General features: G+C 34.3%; 1 protein-coding gene across 6 annotated transcripts in view; it reads left to right on the forward strand.

Moving 5' to 3' along the window:
- Positions 1–23,566, forward strand: part of LOC145284860 (uncharacterized) — a 172,066-nt gene that overhangs the window by 100,031 nt on the left and 48,469 nt on the right. For all 6 annotated transcript variants that reach the window (XM_080133860.1, XM_080133859.1, XM_080133861.1 and 3 more), the window contains 3 exons: positions 8,323–8,703; positions 13,456–13,900; positions 19,463–19,517. In XM_080133860.1, coding sequence (XP_079989986.1) covers positions 8,323–8,703; positions 13,456–13,900; positions 19,463–19,517 — 881 coding nt within the window. The remainder of the gene's footprint in view (positions 1–8,322; positions 8,704–13,455; positions 13,901–19,462; positions 19,518–23,566) is intronic.

Raw genomic sequence — 23,566 nt, forward strand, 5'->3', positions numbered from 1 at the left:
AGTGCAACGTGAACCGACATCTTGCTGCCCAAATCCCTACATAGTGCCCCCGTAGTTGCTGACCATGATAGTAGCCCCCTACACCTGAGTGGCAATGTGCCTTATTTGGGGTGAAAATGTAATAAAAAAAAAAAAATAAAAAAAAAATATTTATCATTCTATCATTGGTACCAGCAAGAGGAAATTAAGTTTAAAACAGCTAATAAATAAATAAATAAAAAGAATCATTTTTGGAATCAGAAATAAGCTTAAAATTTTTCTGATTTCAATACCTAAAAAAGTTCTGATTTTTCTGATTCCAATTCATCGTCCCAACACTAATTCTGTTTCTCATTTGTTAATGCTGTGCAATATCATTTGCTATAGACTAACACACAATGTTATATACCATTTAAAAAATAGACTTAATCCGGTTCAGTCATGTGTTAATATACAGGCATTCTTAAATAAACACCTTCAAAGATAAATCAACTGAAAGGAATACTTTTAAAAAATAAAAAAAAGAATTATTCACCTTTGCTATAAGTATTTTTTACTTGCTTTTAACATAGACATATTATAAAGCTAAAATTAATGAATTACCACGTTGCATAGCTAATTTATTTACAAAAATCAGACTTTTATAGTTATGGGTGGCCATAAAAATTATAATTTTTCTACCTTATATATGGCCGAATATTTTAAAATGTTGATCAACAATCAGTTCTCAGCAACAATCTTTCGGAGGTTGACGATTGAGGAATCCTTACTACAGACAATAATAAGTAAGAATAGCATAAATTGACACTTCTAACCAATCATGGCTGACAGGGTGAGAACAATCCACCTTCATTGATTAACTAAGATATATATTTTTTTATTCTTGTTCACCCCAACAAGGCATATTGCCACTTGGACGTAAGAGGTGACTATTTGGGACCATGTTTACCAGGAAACTATATAAAGAGATGAACAAGATGTCTGTTCACATTACATTTAAACTTCTGCATATTAGTACAGTCAGGGAAGCAGGAAACAGGGAGGGAATTCTAAAGTGTAGCAGTCCAAGGGAAGAAGCTATTTGAGTAGAAAACTTTTTAGCATCTAGACACCTCTATAGTGAAGGGGTAGGATTTTGCTAAAGATGGGTTTATCAGGGATATGTACGTCGAAGGGGTATAAGTAGGGCTATGACAACAGCATATTCTTTTCATTGTTTTGACTATTGAGTATATATCTGACACAACCGAGAACCACATCACTCTATATAAAAGCATATAAGATATCAACGGATGCACACTTGAGAGTCAAAACAATGAAAAGAATATGCTGTTGTCCTAGCCCTAAAAATAGGATTTTTACTATATGATAAAAGAATGTCATCCTCATTCTGAAATGTTTATAACTTCTCAGCAAATAGTCATTCAAATTTAGGACTAGAAAAAAGTTGGAACAAACTCATGTGAATAGATCTTGCTTGTCATCGTACATTATATATTTAATATTTGCATGAATAAATGCAAAACACTTCATTTATCACACTTATTTTATCATCAAAATTGTTTACTGTTATTTAAAATTAATAATACAAGCTTTGAAATACTATAAATATAATAAAGACGAAAGACTCAAAATGTAGCCTTATTTGCATCACTATTTGTAAAACAATTTATAATGAATTAATGTTTGGTGTTATTCATTTGGAATTTTATTGTCCTATTTTCCTTTCTATAAGAAATAATTTTGTCAATATTAACAGAAATTAAAGTGATTTAATAAAGCAAAGGATAATTTAATAAAACTTTTCTTAAAATAGTCATTCACTAATTTTCCAGGAAGCTAATATAGCGAGCTAGAAAGATATATCGATGAGGCAAGTCGTCTTCATTGAGAGGAGAGGTGACTGCTGTCTGTCTCACTCCATTTTATTTGCTGACTTTTGCTCTCCATTTTCATGTGATGAGTTAGACGTTGAGTCTTGGTTGATAATACAGGATTGGAGGCTCTTTTTTTGGATCCTGTCCAAGAAGGAGAGACTAGTGGTAGATGCACCAGCCGATTTGTGGCAACAATACTCTATGCATGAGTGAACGGTGGCTTTGTAAAGATACGAGGTACTCTTAGGTGTGAGTAATTTTCTAGCATGGTAGATGAAACCCACCTTCTTTGCAGCAGGCTTGGCAATGTCATCAATATATTTGTTTCAATTCATGTTACCTGTGAATGTTAAAATACATTCTTAAATTAATGCATCCCGGGCAACACTAGGTCATACAGCTAGTTTATTTATATGAATCATATTTTTTTAGTTATGGATGGTCATAGCAACTATAATTTTCTTCCATTATTCTTGGTCCTCAAATTACATCCAATGATGAGGGCCCTATTTTGGGGGTTTGAGAAAGTGCGGAGTCGACTATTAGTTACCACTAGTAGGAAGACCTGACGTTGCCTGGTATTTAATGAAGATCAGCAAATGTTTTACACGTCTAATACTTTTATTGTCATCGAAATGGCTAAAATCCTCCATCATTTAATCAAATCGATTGATTGCCTGCTTTAGTCAGGGACCCACTGTGGTGCATCAAGAAGACGCATCACATTTTTTCTTGCAGTGACTTAGTTCACAATACATTGTAGTCTACATTGCACTGTAGAGAACATCTTGTTGATTTTACAAAATTATTTTATATAATGGCTTGAATTAAAGTTTAAAATGCAAAAGTCAAGTATCATGGTTCAATTGTGCTTTAAACAGAAGCATTCATTTGGAAGGTGCCCATCTTATCAAAGAAACTAATGTTGATTTTGTATACCAAGCCCTTCTACTTGTGCAGTTATAAAACTTCTTAAATGCACTTGTGATGTTAGGCTGTATAAGGGTGTTGACTTTGGTTAAAAGTGGACTATTTCTTCTTTAATTAGATTTTTGCAATTTTTGTGTGGTGAATGGTGATCTGTCAAAAAAAGAACCTTCAACATCTGCAGTCTTCATCAGAGCAGCAACCTTTTTGTGAGCAGGTACCAAGTGACCATCTATGCCACTTCATGTTCAAAATGATAATAATCAACTTCAAAATGGACTTATTTTCAAGTGAAAAAATTAATCAACTTCAAAATTGAAATAATCAACTTTAAAATGAATTAATCAATTTCAAATCGGAAAACAAACTGAAAATGAGAAATAATCAACTTCAAAATGGATTAATAAAATTAAAATTGAGATATTTTTTTTAAACTATAGAATTTTGCCTGAGCAAGTTAGAAGCGATGATCTTCGAGGCTATTTCTCTGAAACTTGCACTAACTTCAACCTGAACTAGCGCCCATACTTACAAAACTGTTTAAACGTTGTCTTAAGGAGAATAGTTTCCTATCTCCCTGGAAAATTTCATCAGTATGCCCTGTATTTAAGAATTCAGGTGATCGCTCATCCCCCTCTCAGTACAGGCCAATAAGTCTCCTGTGCGTCATGAGTAAGTTGTTGGAATCTGTGTTAAATACAGAAGTAATCAACCATCTCAACAAAAATAACCTTCTTAGTGACACTCAATATGGTTTCTGTTCTGCTAGATCTACAGCAGATGTGCTTATAGTTATATCTCATAGGATTAGCAAATCTCTCGACGGAAGCCACCTTTCTAGGGCAATTGCTCCTGACATATCTAAGGCCTTTGATGGGGTATGGCATAAAGGTTTACTTCATAAGATCTCTAGCTATGGTATAGCTGGAAATGTCTTCTCAATCATTAAATCATTTCTTTCTGATAGGTTCATAAGAGTAGTAGTTGAGGGGCAAAAATCAGAAGCTCACAGTATTAATGCTGGTGTCCGTCAGGGGTCCATCCTGGGCCCAACTCTTTTCCTGATATACATTAATGATCTTCCAAATCACATCCTTACATCATTTGTAGACATTTATGCTGACGACACTACCATTTATGGTAGCACATCTAAGACAGTAAACGACCAAGTTCTCTCCAATTCTCTCTCCTCTGATCTTGAGCACGTAGTACAATGGGGAAAGGAGTGGCTGGTTACTTTTAATGCATCTAAAACCAAGCTTCTCTCTTTACATCAACATTCTGATCCACATCTGGCATCAATTGAAATGAATGGCTCTCGTCTTCAGGAGGCCTCAAGTTTTGACAAGCTTCTGGGCTTGACCTTTACTCCTGATCTTAAATGGAACACGTACATCAAATCTGTTGCCAAGGCCGCTGGAAAAATGGTGGGATCTTTCTATCGATCCGGTAAATATCTCACTGCTGATGCTATTCTCTATCTATATAAGAGCCAGGTACGTCCAAGAATGGAGTATTGTTGCCACATCTGGGCAGGAGCTGCTAGAAAGGACTTGTCCTGCCTTGATAGAGTTCAGGATAGACTTCGTAGCCTCGTAGGAGATGTCCTTTTCTCTTCCCTGCAACCTCTATCTCACAGAAGAGATGTTGCGAGTTTGTCTCTGATGTATCGTTATTTTCATGGAAGGTGTTCAACTGAGCTCCAATCTATGGTCCCCCCTCGCCAAACTTTCACAAGAAACACTCGTCTAGCTGTAAACACTATCAATAATTCCCCCCACTCTTTATCTGTGCCTAAACCTAAACGTAGATTCCATGAACAAAGCTTCTTTCTTAGAACTGCACGCCTGTGGAATTGTCTTCCGTTTTCCTGCTTTCCGGCTGACTACAATATGGTTGTGTTCAAGTCTAACGTAAATAAGTTCTTGATGAGCCATTCTATATAAGTTATCAAATTTACCAAATTTTCATTACTAATGATTACTATATTGTCCAATGTCTACTGTACACTCTTTAAAGCTTATCCTTGAGTGGCCTCTTGGCCTTGATAAGTGGTGATGCCTATGTAAAAAAATAAAAAAATATCTGGAATACAGAGATTACTTCCTTCTGTAATTAACTTAGATGATATTAAATTTTAAATGAATTTCTTTGGAACATTTATATTATTTTGTATCCCTTTGAAGTAAAGATAATAGAATAAATATTAAATTTATTTGTATTATGTTAATTCTCCATTTGAATTTGATTATTTCTCATTTTGAAGTTGTTTTCCAATTTGAAGTTGATTAATCCATTTTGAAGTTGATTAATTTTTTCATTTGAAAATAAGTCCGTTTTGAAGTTAATTATTAGCATTTTGAACTTGAAATCAGAAAGAGGAATAAAGGGCTACATGTTAATGTTACTATTACAATTATATAATTAATAATACAGTAGAATAATAATATTGGTTTTCTTCTTTAGTTGCCTCAAGCGAAATCTTCAATGATCTACTACCTTCATTGCCGATTTTGGCTTTTGCATCATATTGGTTCAACCAGCAACTGTGACCTGACCCCAGATTATTTCCTTGAAAGCTACTAGCAACATGTGTCGACATGGCAAAAACTTATGTTCTGACAATCTTCAGTCTTTCTTTTTAATGGTACGTTAGCAAGCATCAGCCAATGAATCTAAGTAAGCGTAAAGTCGAAAATATTAAAAAGTTACTTTTGAGTTCATTCTTTGCTCCATTTCCTACTAAATTCTTTTCCAGAATTCTGATCTTCAAGCCGAATCTATTTGGACTCAGCTAGAGAATTATTTATTATTTCCTTTAAAGCATTTAAACTTTGCTGCTCTTACTATACCTATTTTTGTCAATGCTCTGCACAATGACTGACCCACAAAACTTCTGCAACCAACTTCTAATAGTTATAGTCAAGGATATTCCATCTATTTTCTTGACATTATTTGGCCCCTTTTCTCTTGTTAGTTAATATTATTTGGTTTTATATATATATATATACTAGCAGTTCAGCCTGACTTTACTCGAGTCCTATGTAGTGTTCATAACTTACCCTACGTGTTGTTACATCCCTGGTCCGGGTTTAAATGCGCAACAGTAATTTTAACGTCAGCACACGGACTTAGGGTTACTACCTGCACCCGGCTAAAAGAAGGGTACAGGGATCTCTCACCAGAAACGGCTACGCGATTGGTCCCCAATCTAGTTGAATGTGACAGAATTTCATCGTCTCTCGAGTTTCCCCGAATTTAATCAAAACAATAAAAAGCGAGCCTGCAAAAAGGCGGTAAAAAAAAGAAAAAAAGTTCAATGAGGAGGTCGGACGCAAAAACATAATTTATATATATATATTTTTTTTACCCTTTTATATGGACTTTATTTATCCGTTTTTTTTGTACAAAACAAGTAAACAAACAAAAAATATAACCCATGATGGCAATAATGTAAAAGTCACTTTGATGAGGAAAACGAGGGGGAGAAATTTGCAAACTTTCAAGGCTAACTCAGAGTCAACCATATAATTTTTTTTTTCTTTTTAAGGGATCATTCTTTTTTTCTTTGTTTTTCCGCTGCTCATTTCACGAGCCGAGCAAAATGAAAACATTGCCTTTCCTCTCCAAAAGCGCCAACTCCGACTCACCCTTTCTTTTTTTTTTCCTCTCTTTTTCTTTTCCTGCTGCTGCTAGTGTCCATGATCATCTCAGCATCGTTGCTGTCTTTTCCGCTCTGCCAGAGACTTATGTCCGCTGTGACTTGCATCCCCTTTGACTTGTGTCCCCTTTGGGGTCTCTGTTTTCTTCCCACAACCTTTGGACTATGATAGTGTGAATACACTTTATGTAAGATTTCAAATGTTTAGACCAAAATTTCACTGAGTAATTTCATAGAGATCTATTTTTTTTTAATTTTGACCCTTAACATTTATAATTTTGGTCTCAAATCAAGATACAAAGTTTTACCCATATCCAAGTTACCTACATCTAAAATTTAAAGTGTTTAGACCCAAAATTGTGTGAATTCCAACCCAAACCGATTAAAAAGCTTGCCCTATCTCTGAATACCCTTTATGTAAAATTTCAAATGTTTAGACCAAAAATTGTGTGAATTTCCACTTGTTCGTATAATTTTGTTAATTTTTATTGTATACTTTTCAATAACGTCCTCTTCTTATATTTTATTTTAATAAATCGCTTCACATTAAATTACTGAGAAACAATAAAAGTGAAGGAACTCATTTTCATTTGCTAAAGTATGTTAGCTGACTATAACCAATTGATCAACTAGCAGACAGACACAACCTCAATTTTAGTACTTACAGCAGAGGTTCTCAACTAGGGGTCCATGGAATATTTCTGGGGGTCCACAGGTAAAATATAATAAATTGGGGATCTACAATGATATTTTGGTGGTCCATGAATAAAACCAACTCATAATGGTTTTTATTATTAAATATTAAATTTCTACTGTAATTTAGGTTTAACGTAAAAATAGTTGAAGTAGACATTCAAATGAATTTGAATGTATTTTCTTGATATTAAAAAAATTCCCATAAAATTGCCTTGAAAGCAATAAAAAAAAAAACGAAAGAAAGTGATAGGAGCTGGTTTTAAATATATGCCTCAGGCAGTCGGTTCTTTTCCTATTATAGTGTCTGTCTTATTAGGCGATTCCAATATTTTTTCCGATTCCAATACAATTACTGATTCCATATTAAATTCCTGATTCCGATACAGTTACAGATTCTGATTCCGATTCTTTATAAATTTCTAAATATTTAACTATAAAGTTCATATTTACTGATTTGCTTATGTGATTGTTTTTGAAAAATAAATCGATATACAAAGATTTATAAAATGTACAAGACCTTCTTTCATTTGTCTATTTTAGTTTGCACGTCACATCACTTCAATACCCGGTTTTCTGCATTGCTACTGCCTTCTTATATGCTTGCATAATTGTTTACCAGCAATGTTTCAAGCAAACTATCTTCCCTTTTTATATATTAGATTGTTGCATAAGTTCCTGTCATTTTTTTTTAAGAAAATCAAAGAATTTTAACAGCAAAAGTAAGTTTGTGTGCGATCCAAGCTTGAAGCTTTTGTGTGAATCCCATCGATTGAAGGTGGCATGAAATTGTCACAAAATCACACTTCATCTTTTTACCCAATTCTCTACATTTCTGATGGTCATCTTCCTTCAAAAGAACCCCAAATAAGTCTTCGTCTATCTTGATTGGTCTTCCAGAGCAAGGAGCGTCATTGAGGTCAAAATTACCATGTTTGAATCTAGTAAACCAATCTGGAACAGTTCTCTAAGCTATAGCGTTTTCTCCATATACGGCATGAAAAATGAGAAAAAATTGTATGAGAAAAAAACGATGGCCATTATCTTGTAGAACAGAATAGGTGCTTTCTAATGATATATATAAAACTTTGCCAAATATCAAAACGTGTTTTAGAACAAAAATATTTTACGAAACGGCGGGAACTTATGCAACAACCTGATATTTTAAAAAAATTATTTTTACAGGAGAAAGATCAACCTGTTATCATCCGAAGCAGTCGGAATGAGGATTTCAAATATTTGAATTCGACAAAGGGTGTGTCTCCGTTTTGTAGTCCCAGTTCTCTTACATCGGGCGAGTATGCTGATGTGAGTTCATTATCTCACTCGGATAGTAAAAACAGCAACAGTAGCAGCTTTGGCAGCGCGACATTAAAACAATCCCGATTTGAGATGCCATTGTCTCCATTGGTGCAATACACCGCCAACCAAGTCAAGAAAGGCAACCAGAGTGGCCCTCAGATTGGGCAATCTGTTATCCAGAAGCAACTGCAGAGTCCAGGTACAGATGATGATCTAATGAAAGCACCGTCACCAATCACATCGGTCTACAAGGATACACATTCTGTAAGTATTATGTTCTATTGAATATGTTTAACTTTTTTTTTTACATGGGAGTCACCACTTATCAAAGCCCAGAGGCCACTCAAGGATAAGGGTTAAATAGTGTACAGTAGTCAATGGGACAATATCATAGTAATCGTTAGTAATGTAAATTTGGTAAATTGGATTACTTAAGGAGAACGGCTCATCAAGAACTTGTTTACATTAGACTTGAAGACGACGATATTGTAGTCATCTTTTTTTAAAAATAATAGTTAAATGTTGAAATCTGTGGTGAAATTGATTATCATCTTTTTCTTTAGATTATTTGTATTGATCAGACTATTGTTCTCATCTTGAGTGTTATTTTGGTCAGATTGTCTTTCAACTGTTTTAAGGCATGTTGGATTGTTGTGAGACTGGTCGCCCCCTCCCCCCCAAGGTAAGGCTAAAGGAACACCGTAAAGCCATGACACGGGGATGTTGAATAATATTCTGGGCAAAGCCAGAATTATTGCTGGTTGTGTGCATGTGTATGCATATGGAGCTGGGTGCACACACGCAAATGTTGTTGACAAGTCTTCAAAACAAGAAATGTCATCAGAAATCATAGCATTGGAAAGAATGTACAAAAGCTTTGAAATTCAACATTTTTCGACTCTCCAAGTTTTCGAAAATGTAAATAATCACTTGGAATGTGGCTTTTATTTGACAATTGTTAAGATGTGTCATAAACAAATGAATACAGGTTAAACGGACAGAGAGAGGGAAAAAGACAGTGAAGGAAACTGACTGTCATCAGTCGTCAACAAGCCACCTGACGCTTCACATCTCTCTTTCTTTCTCTCTCCCTCTATATACTGTGAAAGTATTGTGGAGAGAATAAATTGTCATTTTTTTATATACCAAAAATTGACAGTGTCTGTTATATATATTTGCCATGCAGTTTGACATGATTTATAAAATAAATAGACAACATGATAAAAACAATACAAGTACAGCATAACGTAACAGGGAGAGGTCGAAAAGTCGGGACTAGCTGATTACATATGAAAAGAAAAAGAAACACTTTCTTTTGTGGAAAAATAATTAACAGGGATGCAAGGTGGAGGGTCAGGCAACTCAAGGAGGCAGCACATATGCTAAAAATAAAAATTATCAAGCAGACCAAGCCTAGATTTTAATAGCATTTGGAAGCCTCTCATTATAAAAACAACAAATATTGTACACCTTTAAAATTTTTGCCAATGAAAGGGAGATAATCTTCTATCAATTATTATTAGAGTTGCCTCTCCTTTGTCAACCAATTTTTTTTTTTACAAATTCTAAACTAAAACCATAAAATAGAGACTAACTCACAGAATACGAAAATATCTACGAAGCCAGTAACTTTTCTCTTCTCTTTTCCAAACAACAATCAACATGCCTGAAGACGGTCGAAGGACAATGTGACCGAAACGTTGCACAAATAACACTCAAGATGAGAACAATAGTCCGATCAATACAAGCAATATAAACAATCAGCCCTCATCTCAAAAATTCATAACTTTAATCTTTTTCTTTCTTTTTCTTAAGGAGAGTAGAAAATGGATCCTGGATTTTGGAATATGATCAGACATTTCTGGTTCGAATCTCAAGGGTTTCTTACTAACTTGACCCCATATTATAATTTAAGGGGAGTAGGAGTGGATCTTGGATTTAGTTTCGGCAGCTGAAGAACTCTCACTTCCCTTATTTTGTTCTTTAGTCCTTATATTCTCTGAGTAATATTTCTGGCAAAGAGCGAAAAATTTCTGTTTTCTGGGTCAGAATGTATTCCATCTTACTTTTATCGTTCGCAAGTTTTTTGAAGTAGTATTTTTTTTTAGCTCCTTACATCAAGTGGTTTCATTCTTTGTCTGGAACGATTTCCATAAAAAAAAATATAAAACTTCTTATTTTCACATCTTAAAAGGAAAAATATGTTTTCAGAAAATAATTAAATTATGTCTGCATTTAAGTTAAAAAAAACAAAAAATAAACAAAATTTTGTTTAAAATCCACAATTCTGTGACTATTGCAAATCAATCCTCCCTAACCACTTTCCTCTTCTCTGGTTTCGCACAAGGAGAACAGCGTTCTATGAGAGTCGTTCCAAAAGTAAGGTCTCTTATTTTTAACACAAAAACTAAAACATTGAAGAGCTACAGTGATAGGAATGATACCATTAAAACGATCGATCCAGAATTTATTTTTCTACATAGTCACCACCATTCTCTATACACTTTTGCCAGCTTCTTTTGATGTCTTGGTTGTAAAAATCGAGAGCGCGCTTTGTCACTCACATCTCAGTTGCCACTCTGAAATCAACAAACCCATCATCTGTGTTAACTTCAACTACATTGGCTTCGTAAATATTCAACAGTAAGGTAAATGTTGATCGGTTTAATTTTTTCTGTATGGAAGAACTCCGTGATCCATCTTCTGCTTCTTACACACGTCTATGACGAGGGTTGCTTTTCTTAGAGATCACACCATCAGTATCTGCAACAGAGATAAAACTTTCAGGTCTTGAATGCAATTTGCAATACCCTCTGATCCATTTGGGTGGAATAAAAATATAGGATGCATTACTTTTGTAATAACTCTCATATATAAAATAATCTTTCTATCTTTCTTCTTCCTAACTCGAATACTGTTCCTGAACAAGTAGAATTAATTGAACCAATTAAAATTAATCGCATTACTTTCATGTCCGCTTATGAAGATTAAAATCAATTATATAATTTTACTAAACCTTATGCCTAGAATCCTTATTCAAATTTGATTAGAATCTATTGATTTTTATTTTAAAACACGTCATAGACTTCATCTCAGAGAGTCTTAAGAAAAAATTGAAATTCAGGATATCTTGTTTAATTAGAGGCTAATGATTATCGATCAAATTTAATGCAAATCTGAAATATTTAAATTTTCAAATAGAAAATGGTACCTATATTTATACACCTAATGCTCCAAAGAAACTCAAATTTGAGGAATCTTTATTATTTGATGTCTAATACCTATTGCTAAAATTTCACAAAAGTCAGAGGTATCTGAATTTTCACTAAGAGATTCCACTTTCTCATAGCCCGTTTCGCATAAAACTAGACTAAATATTAGTTTTTGACCGATTAATCGGAATCGGAAAAATTGGAACATTTAAGGGTATTGGAATCTGAAAAAAATTTGTGCCTATTATCAAATGCAAAATGATTCTTTTAATTATCTTTCTTATTTGATTTTGCTTAAAGCAAAATCTTCCATTGCTGGAATTAGCGATAAAATAGTAAATATTTATTGATTTTGAACTACCAGTACAACTAAAATCGAGAGAACAACTCCCACAAGTGTATTTTTACGTTAAGGAAAATATCTGCACATTTAACATGTGTTTTTACGGTAACTGGAGAAAAAATAACAAAATATAGTTAAATATTTGGAGATTTATAAAGAATCAGAATCAGGTAATTGTATCAGAATCAGGAATTTAGTACAGAATTGGTAATTGTATTGAAATCAATAATTTAGTGTGGAATCGGTAATTGTATCAGAATCGGGAAAAATATTGGAATTGTTGCATCATTACTGAATATCCTATAAGCCATATTACTCACTCTTATGTATAGAAGATGCGTTCGAAAATTCATAATGATCGGTTGATTAGTTTAGGAGTATATTGTGTGCATACATATAAATAAATAAATAAATATATAAACTAGTGGTGGGATGATTAATCGGAATCAGGAATTGGAAAAATTGGAAATTTTTTGGGTATCGGAATCAGTATCAGAACAATTTGTGTTTTTTTCCGATGCTAAAATCGATTCTTTTAATTGTCTTTTTCATTTGATTTTGTTTAAATTGTCAAAATTGATAGATTACCCCCATATGAGAGTATTTTTACGTTTGAGGAAATATATGCACATTTAACATGTGTTTTGACGGTTTTGGAAAAAATACCAATTCTATATTTCAATATAAAGAATCGGAATTGGTAATTGTATCGGAATCAGAAATTTAATACGGAATCGAAATTTGGAGCTGAAAATTTGGCTAAAAAAAAAAAAATGATGCATTTGAATCTTGCATCATGTTGTCTATTTTCTTAACGAATTTTCAAATTTTTTCGACTTCTTTTTTAGTCAAATTTTCAGCTGCAATTTTTGTTTTCATTGTCAAGATCTTACAGCAGAGCTATAGGTTGCCACTTTCTTCTGATCTGGTTGAAGAAATTCTTTTTTTAATGTCATATAGTCATAGTTTGATACACTGGTATGTGTGTACAAACAGGAAAAAAAGAAATCATGTATCATGTTAAATGGTTTCTTAAGGGATTTTCAAATTTCTCATTATACAATGCTTCTGCTGAAGTAAAATTGATCTCAATGTGAAGATGTGAAAAAAAGTTGCAAAGGCTCCAAAACAGATATACATGAAAATTAAACAAAGATCAAACTTATTCTTCATTATGTAAAACTAGCGGAAAGGGGGGGGGTGCCCAGTCGTAAAATACGCTTAAGTATGATATTTTAATTTGTCCAGATTTTGTATATATTATTATAAAGTCGTAATTTCAACGCTTCTACTGTAGTAAAATTGATCTCACTATTTGTAATCTTTATATTTTTTATAAATTTTTAATAAAATTCACAGAATTAGAAGTTGTGTTAAAAATGCCTCTACCATGATGCCCACAGTCTTTTCTGTTTCAATCTTCTCTTTTTCAAATTAAACTATTTTCATTTTTTTTTTCAGGTTTATTGTTCTGCTGAAGAACTACATAATGTAAATCCGAGTTGTGAGCATGGTAGACCCTATGTAACTGAGACGGCTCCTCACTTACAAGCATCATCGGATCATTGTGCAAAGTTGAAACCTACAGTTGTTCAAAACTCTGACTCTCTCTTCTCGTCTGCTGAAAACTTGAATATATCAGATTCTGGCCATCCAGCCATGATGACAGAACAAGGAACTGTTGTCGAGAAGGAAGCTCAGAGTTCCACAGATAGTTTGGTGCCAGAGGCTGAGCAAAGCATTACGTTGCATGTAGAAAGTGCAGAGACTTCTGAAATTGATTTGAGGACACCACCAATAAGTCAGAAACGGTCTTCATCCCAGAAAAGAAAAGTTAGCCATCTTGAGGAGAATTCAGAAGAAACTGGTCCCGATGAATTACCACCCGAGAAAAGATTGAGAAAAGGTAAATTATATCAAAAGGTGTTGGAAATAAAGTAAATTTTATCTGGAGGTGTTGGAAGTAAGGTAAATTATATCTGGAGGTGTTGAAAGTAAGGTAAATTATATCTGGAGTTGTTGGGGGTAAGGTAAATTATATCTGGAGGTGTTGGAAATAAGGTCAATTATATCTGGAGGTGTTGGAAGTAAGGTCAATTATATTTAGAGGTGTTGAAAATAAGGTAAATTATATCTGGAGGTGTTGGAAGTAAGGTAAATTATATCTGGAGGTGTTGGAAATAAGGTCAATTATATCTGGAGGTGTTGGAAATAAGGTCAGTTATATCGGAAGGTGCTGAAAGTAAGGTAAATTATATCTGGAGGTGTTGGAAGTAAGGTTAATTATATCTGGAGTTGTTGAAAGTAAGGTAAATTATATCTGGAGGTGTTGAAAGTAAATTAAAATTATATCTGGAGGTGTTAGAAGTAAGGTAAATTATATCTGGAGGTGTTGGAAATAAGGTCAATTATATCTGGAGGTGTTGGAAGTAAGGTAAATTATATTTAGAGGTGTTGAAAGTAAGGTAAATTATATCTGGAGGTGTTGGAAGTAAGGCAAATTATATCTGGAGGTGTTGGAAGTAAGGTAAATTATATCTGGAGGTGTTGTAAGTAAGGTAAATTATATCTGGAGTTGTTGGGGGTAAGGTAAATTATATCTGGAGGTGTTGGAAATAAGGTAAATTATATCTGGAGGTGTTGGAAGTAAGGTCAATTATATTTAGAGGTGTTGGAAATAAGGTAAATTATATCTGGAGGTGTTGGAAATAAGGTCAGTTATATCAGAAGGTGCTGAAAGTAAGGTAAATTATATCTGGAGGTGTTGGAAGTAAGGTAAATTATATCTGGAGGTGTTGGAAGTAAGGTAAATTATATCTGGAGGTGTTGGAAGTAAGGTAAATTATATCTGGAGGTGTTGGAAATAAGGTCAATTATATCTGGAGGTGTTGGAAGTAAGGTCAATTATATTTAGAGGTGTTGGAAATAAGGTAAATTATATCTGGAGGTGTTGGAAATAAGGTCAGTTATATCGGAAGGTGCTGAAAGTAAGGTAAATTATATCTGGAGGTGTTGGAAGTAAGGTAAATTATATCTGGAGGTGTTGGAAGTAAGGTAAATTATATCTGGAGGTGTTGAAAATAAGGTAAATTATATCTGGAAGTGTTGAAAGTAAGGTAAATTATATCTAGAGGTGTTGGAAGTAAGGTCAATTATATCTAGAGGTGTTGGAAATAAGGTAAATTATATCTAGAGGTGTTGGAAGTAAGGTCAATTATATTTAGAGGTGTTGAAAGTAAGGTCAATTATATCTGGAGGTGTTGGAAGTAAGGCAAATTATATCTGGAGGTGTTGGAAGTAAGGTCAATTATATTTAGAGGTGTTGAAAGTAAGGTACATTATATCTGGAGTTGTTGGGGGTAAGGTAAATTATATCTGGAAGTGTTGGAAATAAGGTAAATTATATCTGGAGGTGTTGGAAATAAGGTCAGTTATATCGGAAGGTGCTGAAAGTAAGGTAAATTATATCTGGAATTGTTGGGGGCAAGGTAAATTATATCTGGAGGTGTTGAAAGTAAGGTAAATTATATCTGGAGGTGTTGGAAGTAAGGTCAATTATATCTGGAGGTGTTGGAAGTAAGGTAAATTATATCTGGAGGTGTTGGTACTGAGGTCAAATATATCCGGAGGTGTTGCAAATAAGGTAAATTATATCTGGAGGTGTTGAAAATAAGGTAAATTATATCTGGAGTTGTTGAAAGTAAGGTAAATTATATCTGGAGGTGTTGAAAGTAAGGTAAATTATATCTGGAGGTGTTGGAAGTAAGGTAAATTATATCTGGAGGTGTTGGAAGTAAGGTCAATTATATCTGGAGGTGTTGGAAGTAAAGTAAATTATATTTAGAGGTGTTGGAAGTAAGGTCAATTATATTTGGAGGTGTTGGAAGTAAGGTAAATTATATCTGGAGGTGTTGGAAGTAAGGTAAATTATATCTGGAGGTGTTGGAAGTAAGGTCAATTATATCTGGAGGTGTTGGAAGTAAGGTCAGTTATATTTAGAGTTGTTGAAAGTAAGGTAAATTATATCTGGAGGTGTTGGGGGTAAGGTAAATTATATCTGGAGGTGTTGAAAATAAGCTAAATTATATCTGGAGGTGTTGGAAATAAGGTCAGTTATATCGGAAGGTGCTGAAAGTTAGGTAAATTATATCTGGAATTGTTGGGGGCAAGGTAAATTATATCTGGAGGTGTTGGAAGTAAGGTAAATTATATCTGGAGGTGTTGGAAGTAAGGTCAATTATATTGAGAGGTGTTGAAAGTAAGGTAAATTATATCTGGAGGTGTTGAAGGTAAGGTAAATTATATCTGGAGTTGTTGGGGGTAAGGTCAATTATATCTGGTGGTGTTGGAAATAGTGTAAATTATATCTGGAGGTGTTGGAATTAAGTAAATTATATCTGGAGTTGTTGGGGGCAAGATAAATTATATCTGGAGGTGTTGGAAATAAGTTAGATTATATCTGGTGGTGTTGAAGGTAAGGTAAATTGTATCTGGAGGTGTTGAAGGTAAGGTAAATTATGTTTGAAAATGTTGAAGGAAATGTTAATCATATCCGGAGGTATTGGAGGAAAGGTGGAATTGGAGTTTGAACTAATTTATTGCTGTAGTAGTCAGAAACAAACCTTTTCCTGAATCTGAGTTTAAATCAAATCAAATTTATTATCAAGGAATAGCAAAAATGCAACATGTCATTTAAATAGACAAAAGATTTGTACATTTGTACATACATCTTGATGTTTGTACGATATAACTTTAAACCTGAATATGGTAGGCATTGTTACTATCTCCATTGGTAAACTGTTCCATGGAGCAGAAACACGGACAATAAATGCTTTATCTTTTATTTAGTGTGTGTGGTACATTTTTTGTTTTGTTTTGACAGAGTACAAAATAGACTTCGTGGCTTAGTGGAGGATGCCCTTTTCTCTACCCTGCAACCTCTCTCCCACAGAAGAGACGTTGCGAGCTTATCCTTGTTTTATCGTTATTTCCATTGCAGGTGCTCGTCTGAACTCCAATCTCTGGTCCCTCCTCGCCAATCTTTCACAAAAAACACCCGTCTAGCTGAATTCACTGTGAAAATTTTCCCACACTCTTTATCTGTGCCTAAATCAAAACGTGGCTTCCATGAACAAAGCTTCTTTCTTAGAACTGCACGCCTGTGGAACTCTGTTCCGTCTGCCTGCTTCCCACCTGACTACAACTTGGATGTCTTCAAGTCCAACGTTAACAAATTCCTAATGAACCGCCCTCTTAAGTAAACACTTCATTAAATCTCCACACTAACGTACTGTACTTGCAATAACCCTTATCCCTGAGTGGCTTCCGGGCCTTGATAAGTGGTGACCACCGTGTAAAAAAAAAACAAGGATTGAAAGACTCATTGAAAAAAGTAAAATTAAATTCCTGTTGACCATATTGTATGCTAGAATTGAGGCTCGTCACATCCTCTGCTGCTCAAGTGAGAGATAATCATCCCGATATCAGTGACCATAAGGCATCCAGCAGCACCTTGAACTGTTTGAAAGTAGTCATATGTTTCGCCTATCTACAGCCCTGTTTTTCATTATGTATCACTTTAAAAAGATTAAATTCATTAAAAACAAATAAACGAAAACATTAGCAGACACCCATTTGCTTTATAAAATAAAATGCTATTGATAATGTTAGTGGTCATTATTCGGCAATTGCTGGAGGCATCTACCAAAGATAACATATACCAGTCTCCATTCTCAACTCACCTGTACATTTTAGTTTAAGTCTATATTTATTTTCCCTCATGTTTGGCCTGCACATAATTTTTTTTATTATTTAAATCAATGCTTTGATCTTTGTATTCCTTCCAATTTCTATCCAACATTGTGTATCTATCCTCCAATGATGTTGTAGTGTAACATTGTAGGAACAAACACAGGAAAGAAATAAAATAAAATGGAATTTCTTTTTTAACTCAAGTCGTTTATTCCTCCCTGTTTTGTTTATTTCTCCCTGTTTCAACACCAGCTTAAAGAGCCTCCCTCTACCACTATCCATTTCACCTGGCGTGCTTTTCTCTTCCTTCCGACCACATGCTGGCCACAGCGAGCCCATTCTCGCTTCCACTTTTCACATCCATCTCCTTCAGCATTGACTTTTTCTTTTTTAACATAGTCCGTTTGTTACTGTTTTTTTTTTTCTTCCTGTCTTGATCTCTGTATTCCTTCTACTTCATGTCTTGACACCAGTTTAAAAGTCTCTTGTTTCTGCTCCACTACATGCTGGCCATAGACAGCCATTTCTTATGTCCTTTTTTGATTGCACTCTTTCTTCCAACCGCACTCTAGCACAGCCAAACCATTCTCACCTTCACTTTACACGTCCATTTCCTTCGGTGCCGACTTTGTTTCTCTCCGACCACATGGTGTCCTTTTTTTCAGATGCAAGCCCAAGCACACTTGCTAATTTTCATACGCATTCAAACGTTGCTTCTGCTACTAATATAATTGCTTGCCATCTGTCCTGTTTACAATTACATTTAAACTTTTGCATGTCAGTACAGTCAGGAAAGCAAGAAACGAATGGAGTTCCAAAGTTGAGTAATCCAAGAGAAGAAACTATTAGAAGGCTCTCCGGCATCTACGTAACTCAACAGTGAAGGGGTGGCATTTTGCTGCTTTTTGGGTTGGTAAGGAGTATGTGTAGTCTAACTAAAATTCTGCCAGCAGCTGAATCAAATTTTAATCTTCCAAACTCTCTTATGCCATGTGGATAATCAACAATTCACTTAGATAATGTGGATTCCTTTGTCTATCTTGGCTCTACTATATCACACTGACTGGGTAGGTAGTGGCTGAGATTGGATGGCGAATAGGAGCCGCACAGTCTGCATTCTTCCATTTCAATCCATCTCTGTGGTCTCAACGTGAAATACGCTTGGGCACAAAGGGATGCATCAATCAGATGATGGTGAGAAACACCCTTTTCTATGGTTGTGAGACACGGCGTACAAGAATGGCAAATTTGCACAAATTGGAAGTTTTGTCTTTGCAGCATTCTGTGCTGCTGCTGTGGAGATCGTGTCCGAGTTTATATTCTCTGGCAAAAAAAACCCCTATCTCCTCCCCCCTACTGTATGTCCTTCTTCAATGACGTCTCTGGTGATTTGGACATGCAACTCATCGACCAGAGGTAAAGCTCAATCATCCTGGATAAACAATAGCATCTGGAGAGCTATTTCTGTTCTTCATTTTGCGCCATATATATGCCTCAGGGCCTTACATGATGTGTGACTTAATACAAATTTTGGCAGCAACTGAATCTAATTTTAATCTTGGAAACTCTCTTGCATCATCTAGTTAATCAACTGTTTACTTTACATGTTGTGTTCTAGCTCACAATCCTCTTCGATAAACAATGGCACATGGAGAACTAACTCATCACTCTGAAAGTGAGAAATTTGCAGTAAAGCATATTATTTTTGTCTTTTCAGATTCTGAAGATGGAAATGGATTACAGCAAACAAAAACCAGTGAAGAATGTGGCAGGTTTGTGTTTTTTGTTGTTTTTATTAAACTTGTTTATATCTTACTAGAATAATAGATTATCAATTTGTGTCACCAAAAAAAGTTTAAAAAAATTTAAAATTCTCCTTATCATCCTCCTCCTCCTCCTCCTCCTCCTCCTCCTCCTCCTCCTCCTCCTCCTCCTCCCCATCCATTGTAGAGTCTCAATCTTCTCTTGAGGCTCTATAGCAATGTTTTCCAAAGTGGGTCCGTGGGGGCACTGCTTTGATATCGAAGAGTGGAGGAGTAATGAAAAGGAGCAGTTGGAGGTGGTAACTAAAAAATATACACACATACATATATATAGAGAGAAAATAGGAAAACTTTTTCATGCCAAAGAATATTTATATAAAGTGTGTGTGTATGTAGTTTATATATATATATATATATATATATATATATATATATAAACTATGGAAGAATGAGATGTAGGTAAAATATTTTCTCATGTTTTTCCTTATAATGAAAATGGATTCCATATTGTTCATTGTTAATGTTTTTTATCCAATACGTCTGATGAAAGGCTGTTCTTGTGAAAATTTTCAAACGATATAGGATTTCAATTTGTCCGAATAGTCTGGAAACAAGTGTAACTAACGATGAAATACACTATTTGTTGCTATCAATTTATTACTTGATGTCTTGATTTTGTTAAAACAATATATATATATATATATACAAGTACAATGATGATGATGATGATTGTTGTGTCTGCACAAATAATTAACAAAAACATGGAAAGTAAAGGTATACAATAATATATTAGGCAGAAAAGTTATATACATATTTACATGTCTTCAGATATACTTCAGTTGGAGATATTCCGGCAGGTGGCGTGTTGCATGTCTTACTGGAGGCAGCATAGGCGTCTTGCCTATTTGGCGGTCGTTGCCGAACTCCCCCGGTATTGGTGATTGATACCTTTATATATCTCACTAACCCACGTATGGTAATTAGTGGGCGTCTCCACAACATATATATATATATATAAGAACAAAGAATTAATAAAACATGTTAAAAACACTTTTAGAAGAGTTAAAAACATATTTAATTTTCAAAAAGGAGACACAAATTAATCTGCAGAGTTTCGAAAGAAATAATTTCCTTCTCATCAGAGAGTAAGAATTAGCAAAATGCAGAATCTGATTTTGCTTGCAAAGTATTTAATGAAAGTACAAGTAAGCAATAGAGCTTACTTGGTAAAAGTTAAAAAAAAAATAATGAAGCAGAGAGAATGGGGAGAAAAAAAAGAAAAATCATTTCACATGAATGAATGGTCGAGCGAAGAGTAGAATATCCAATAACTGTAAAATCCAATAAAAGTTGGTAAAGTCCGGTATCCAGAAGTAAAAATCCAATGGAATCGCATGACTGAAAGATATTTCGATGTCATATATATATATATATATATATATATATATATATATATATACATATACTAGCCTGGGAGCCCAGCGTTGCCCGGATGTTTTGAGGTGTATGTTGAGCAAAAAAAAAAGTGGTAGTAGGAAGGCATGCTCGAACCCATACCACGAAGGAGGAAAAGAATGGGGAAAAAACGTGACTTCTTTGCTGTTACGACCACCGCCAAACCGGAAGTGATGTAGGTTTAAATTAAGGCTAGATAATCGAAAAGAGGGGATGACTTTCGAAAATATTGGCGAAAAAAGCAATCCCTCCCTGTAGAAAAGTGCCCAGTTGAAGGTGAAGAAATTAATGTTTTTTGCCAATTTTTCGATATTTGTCGTCTGAAAGGCTGAGCTTCAAAACGATACTGATCTTGTGAAAATCTGTTGCCTCTGTCGAAAGTTTTAGGCAGACATGCAAACATACATACATACATTTATATATTGGTAGCTTAAATTTTCGACCCGAACCGATTAAAAAGCTTGTCCTATTTCTGAATACCCTTTATGTAAAATTTCAAATGTTTAATGTCAGAAATTATCTGAGTAATTTGGTAGAGACCGCAGCGGTCAATTTTTTTTAAAACTTTGGCATCTATTATGACCCCTTAACATTTATTGTTTTGGGCTCAAATCAAGTTATTAAGTCAGATCAATGTCCAAGGAACCTATATCTAAAATTTCAAGTGTTTAGACCCAAAATTGTCAGAGGAGTTTGGTAGAGTTCTCAAAGGTCAAATCGTTGAACTTTGACTCCTTAACAGTCAAATTTCTGGCCAAAAACCGATCACAAAGATTTTCCCAAATCTCAGTACCCTGTACATCAAATTTTGACTTTGCAGACTAAAAATTGACAGAGTTATTGCGTAGGGAAATGTACGCAGACAGACAGACAGACAGATTCAATTTTATGGATATATAGATAGATATATATATATGTATGTGTGTGTGTGTGTGTGTGTGTTTTGTAAGAATGCAATGATTATTATTTTTGGAATTTTGTGTTTAATATAATTTTCAATTTGAAAAAATGTTTGATGTGATTATTATTGTCAAGATCAAATAAAATGATTACAAGTCGATGAAGCCGAGATTGAGTGTTATATCATTGTTTTTAAATACATATTTTGTTTATAATGTTGTTGTTTTCACTTCGAAAAAAGTTCACATATGTTTATGGAGTAGGGGTGCTAGCAGTCTATTCTAGAAACCAAGAGGGCGCTAGCCTGAAAACGTTTGGGAACCCGTGTGCTACAGCAAACAGCAATGGTAAAAACAGCTGAAATTTTAAGGAAAATCCTCAAATGCGGCAACCAACCCCCATAAACTATGAACACTAACAAGCCACAAAAAAAAAACTGCAACAGAAATAAAAAGAACTGAAAGTACAAAACCTATTTTATACAAATAAAAAAAAAACATTAAAAAAGAAAAAGGGCATGAATCTCAATGGATACGACACAAAATAGCTATGAAGGATCAAGGAGGATGGAAACAGAGGAGAAAGAGCACTGGCCAGATTTCCAGTGAAAGAGTGCAAAGAGGACTGGGATTTTGTTGCCACCCAACTCCCAGTGAAGACCAATGATTGCTGCCAGTGAGAAATCAATGACAAGCGGTTATTGTAATAACACAAAATCATTTGTAAAGGTTGTCGAAAGAGGTGAAGCGTATTGGAAATCTGAGGAGACTTACTTTAGACGACACCATCAATTACTATCAGCATGTAATCTCTGATGATGACTTATGTGAGAACTCCTAGTGAGTACATAATAATGATAATAATCTGTATTATTATAAAATCCGGCCAATTATAGTACTGACAGTGAGATTAAAATGCCATATTTGTATTCATTATAGAATAATAATAGTTTCCTATTATACTCAGCATATGTATGTGTACTGACATTTACTAATTATTATTATTATTATTTTTTTATTACATTTTCACCCCGAACAAGGAACAGTACCATTTTGATATAGGAGGCTACTATCAGTGACATAAGTTGCAAGGATACCATGTAGGGAGTTGAGTAGCAAGATGTTTGTTCGCATTACACTTGAACTTCTGCATGTTAGTACAGTTGGAGAAGCAAGAACTCAAAAGGGAATTCCAAAGTCTAGCAATTGTGGAGAAGAAACTATTATAGTAGAAAGCAGGGTTGAAGCTTGGTAGGCAGTATGAGGTCTAGTTTTTTTAATCCTGTTACGAGGAAGAGACTAGTGGTTGGTGCACCAGCTAAAATTTGATAACAATAATCCATGTATTAATTTTTATTTATTGCGAACTATTATCCTCATCTTTTCTAGAAAAGATTATTATTATATTTTATTTTCTAGAAAAGATGAGGATAATAGTTCGCAATAAATAAAAATTAATAAATAATACTCATCTCAATGAATTCCAATTAAATAATATAATAATCCATGTATAGGAAAGTGGTGACTTTGTAGAGATATAGGATATACTGGTAGGTATGAAAAATTTTTCTAGCCCGATAGAGGGAGCCCACGTCTTTTCAGCAGACTTGACAGTATCTCCTATGTGCTTGTTTCAGTTCATGTTACCTGTAAATGTTAGGTCGAGGAGTTTGAATGTTGAACTCTTTTAAACCTTGTCCAGGA

The sequence above is a fragment of the Euprymna scolopes genome, chromosome 9 (genome assembly GCF_053919585.1).
Source record: "Euprymna scolopes isolate OS-2025 chromosome 9, ASM5391958v1, whole genome shotgun sequence".
Taxonomy (NCBI): Eukaryota; Metazoa; Mollusca; class Cephalopoda; order Sepiida; family Sepiolidae; genus Euprymna; species Euprymna scolopes.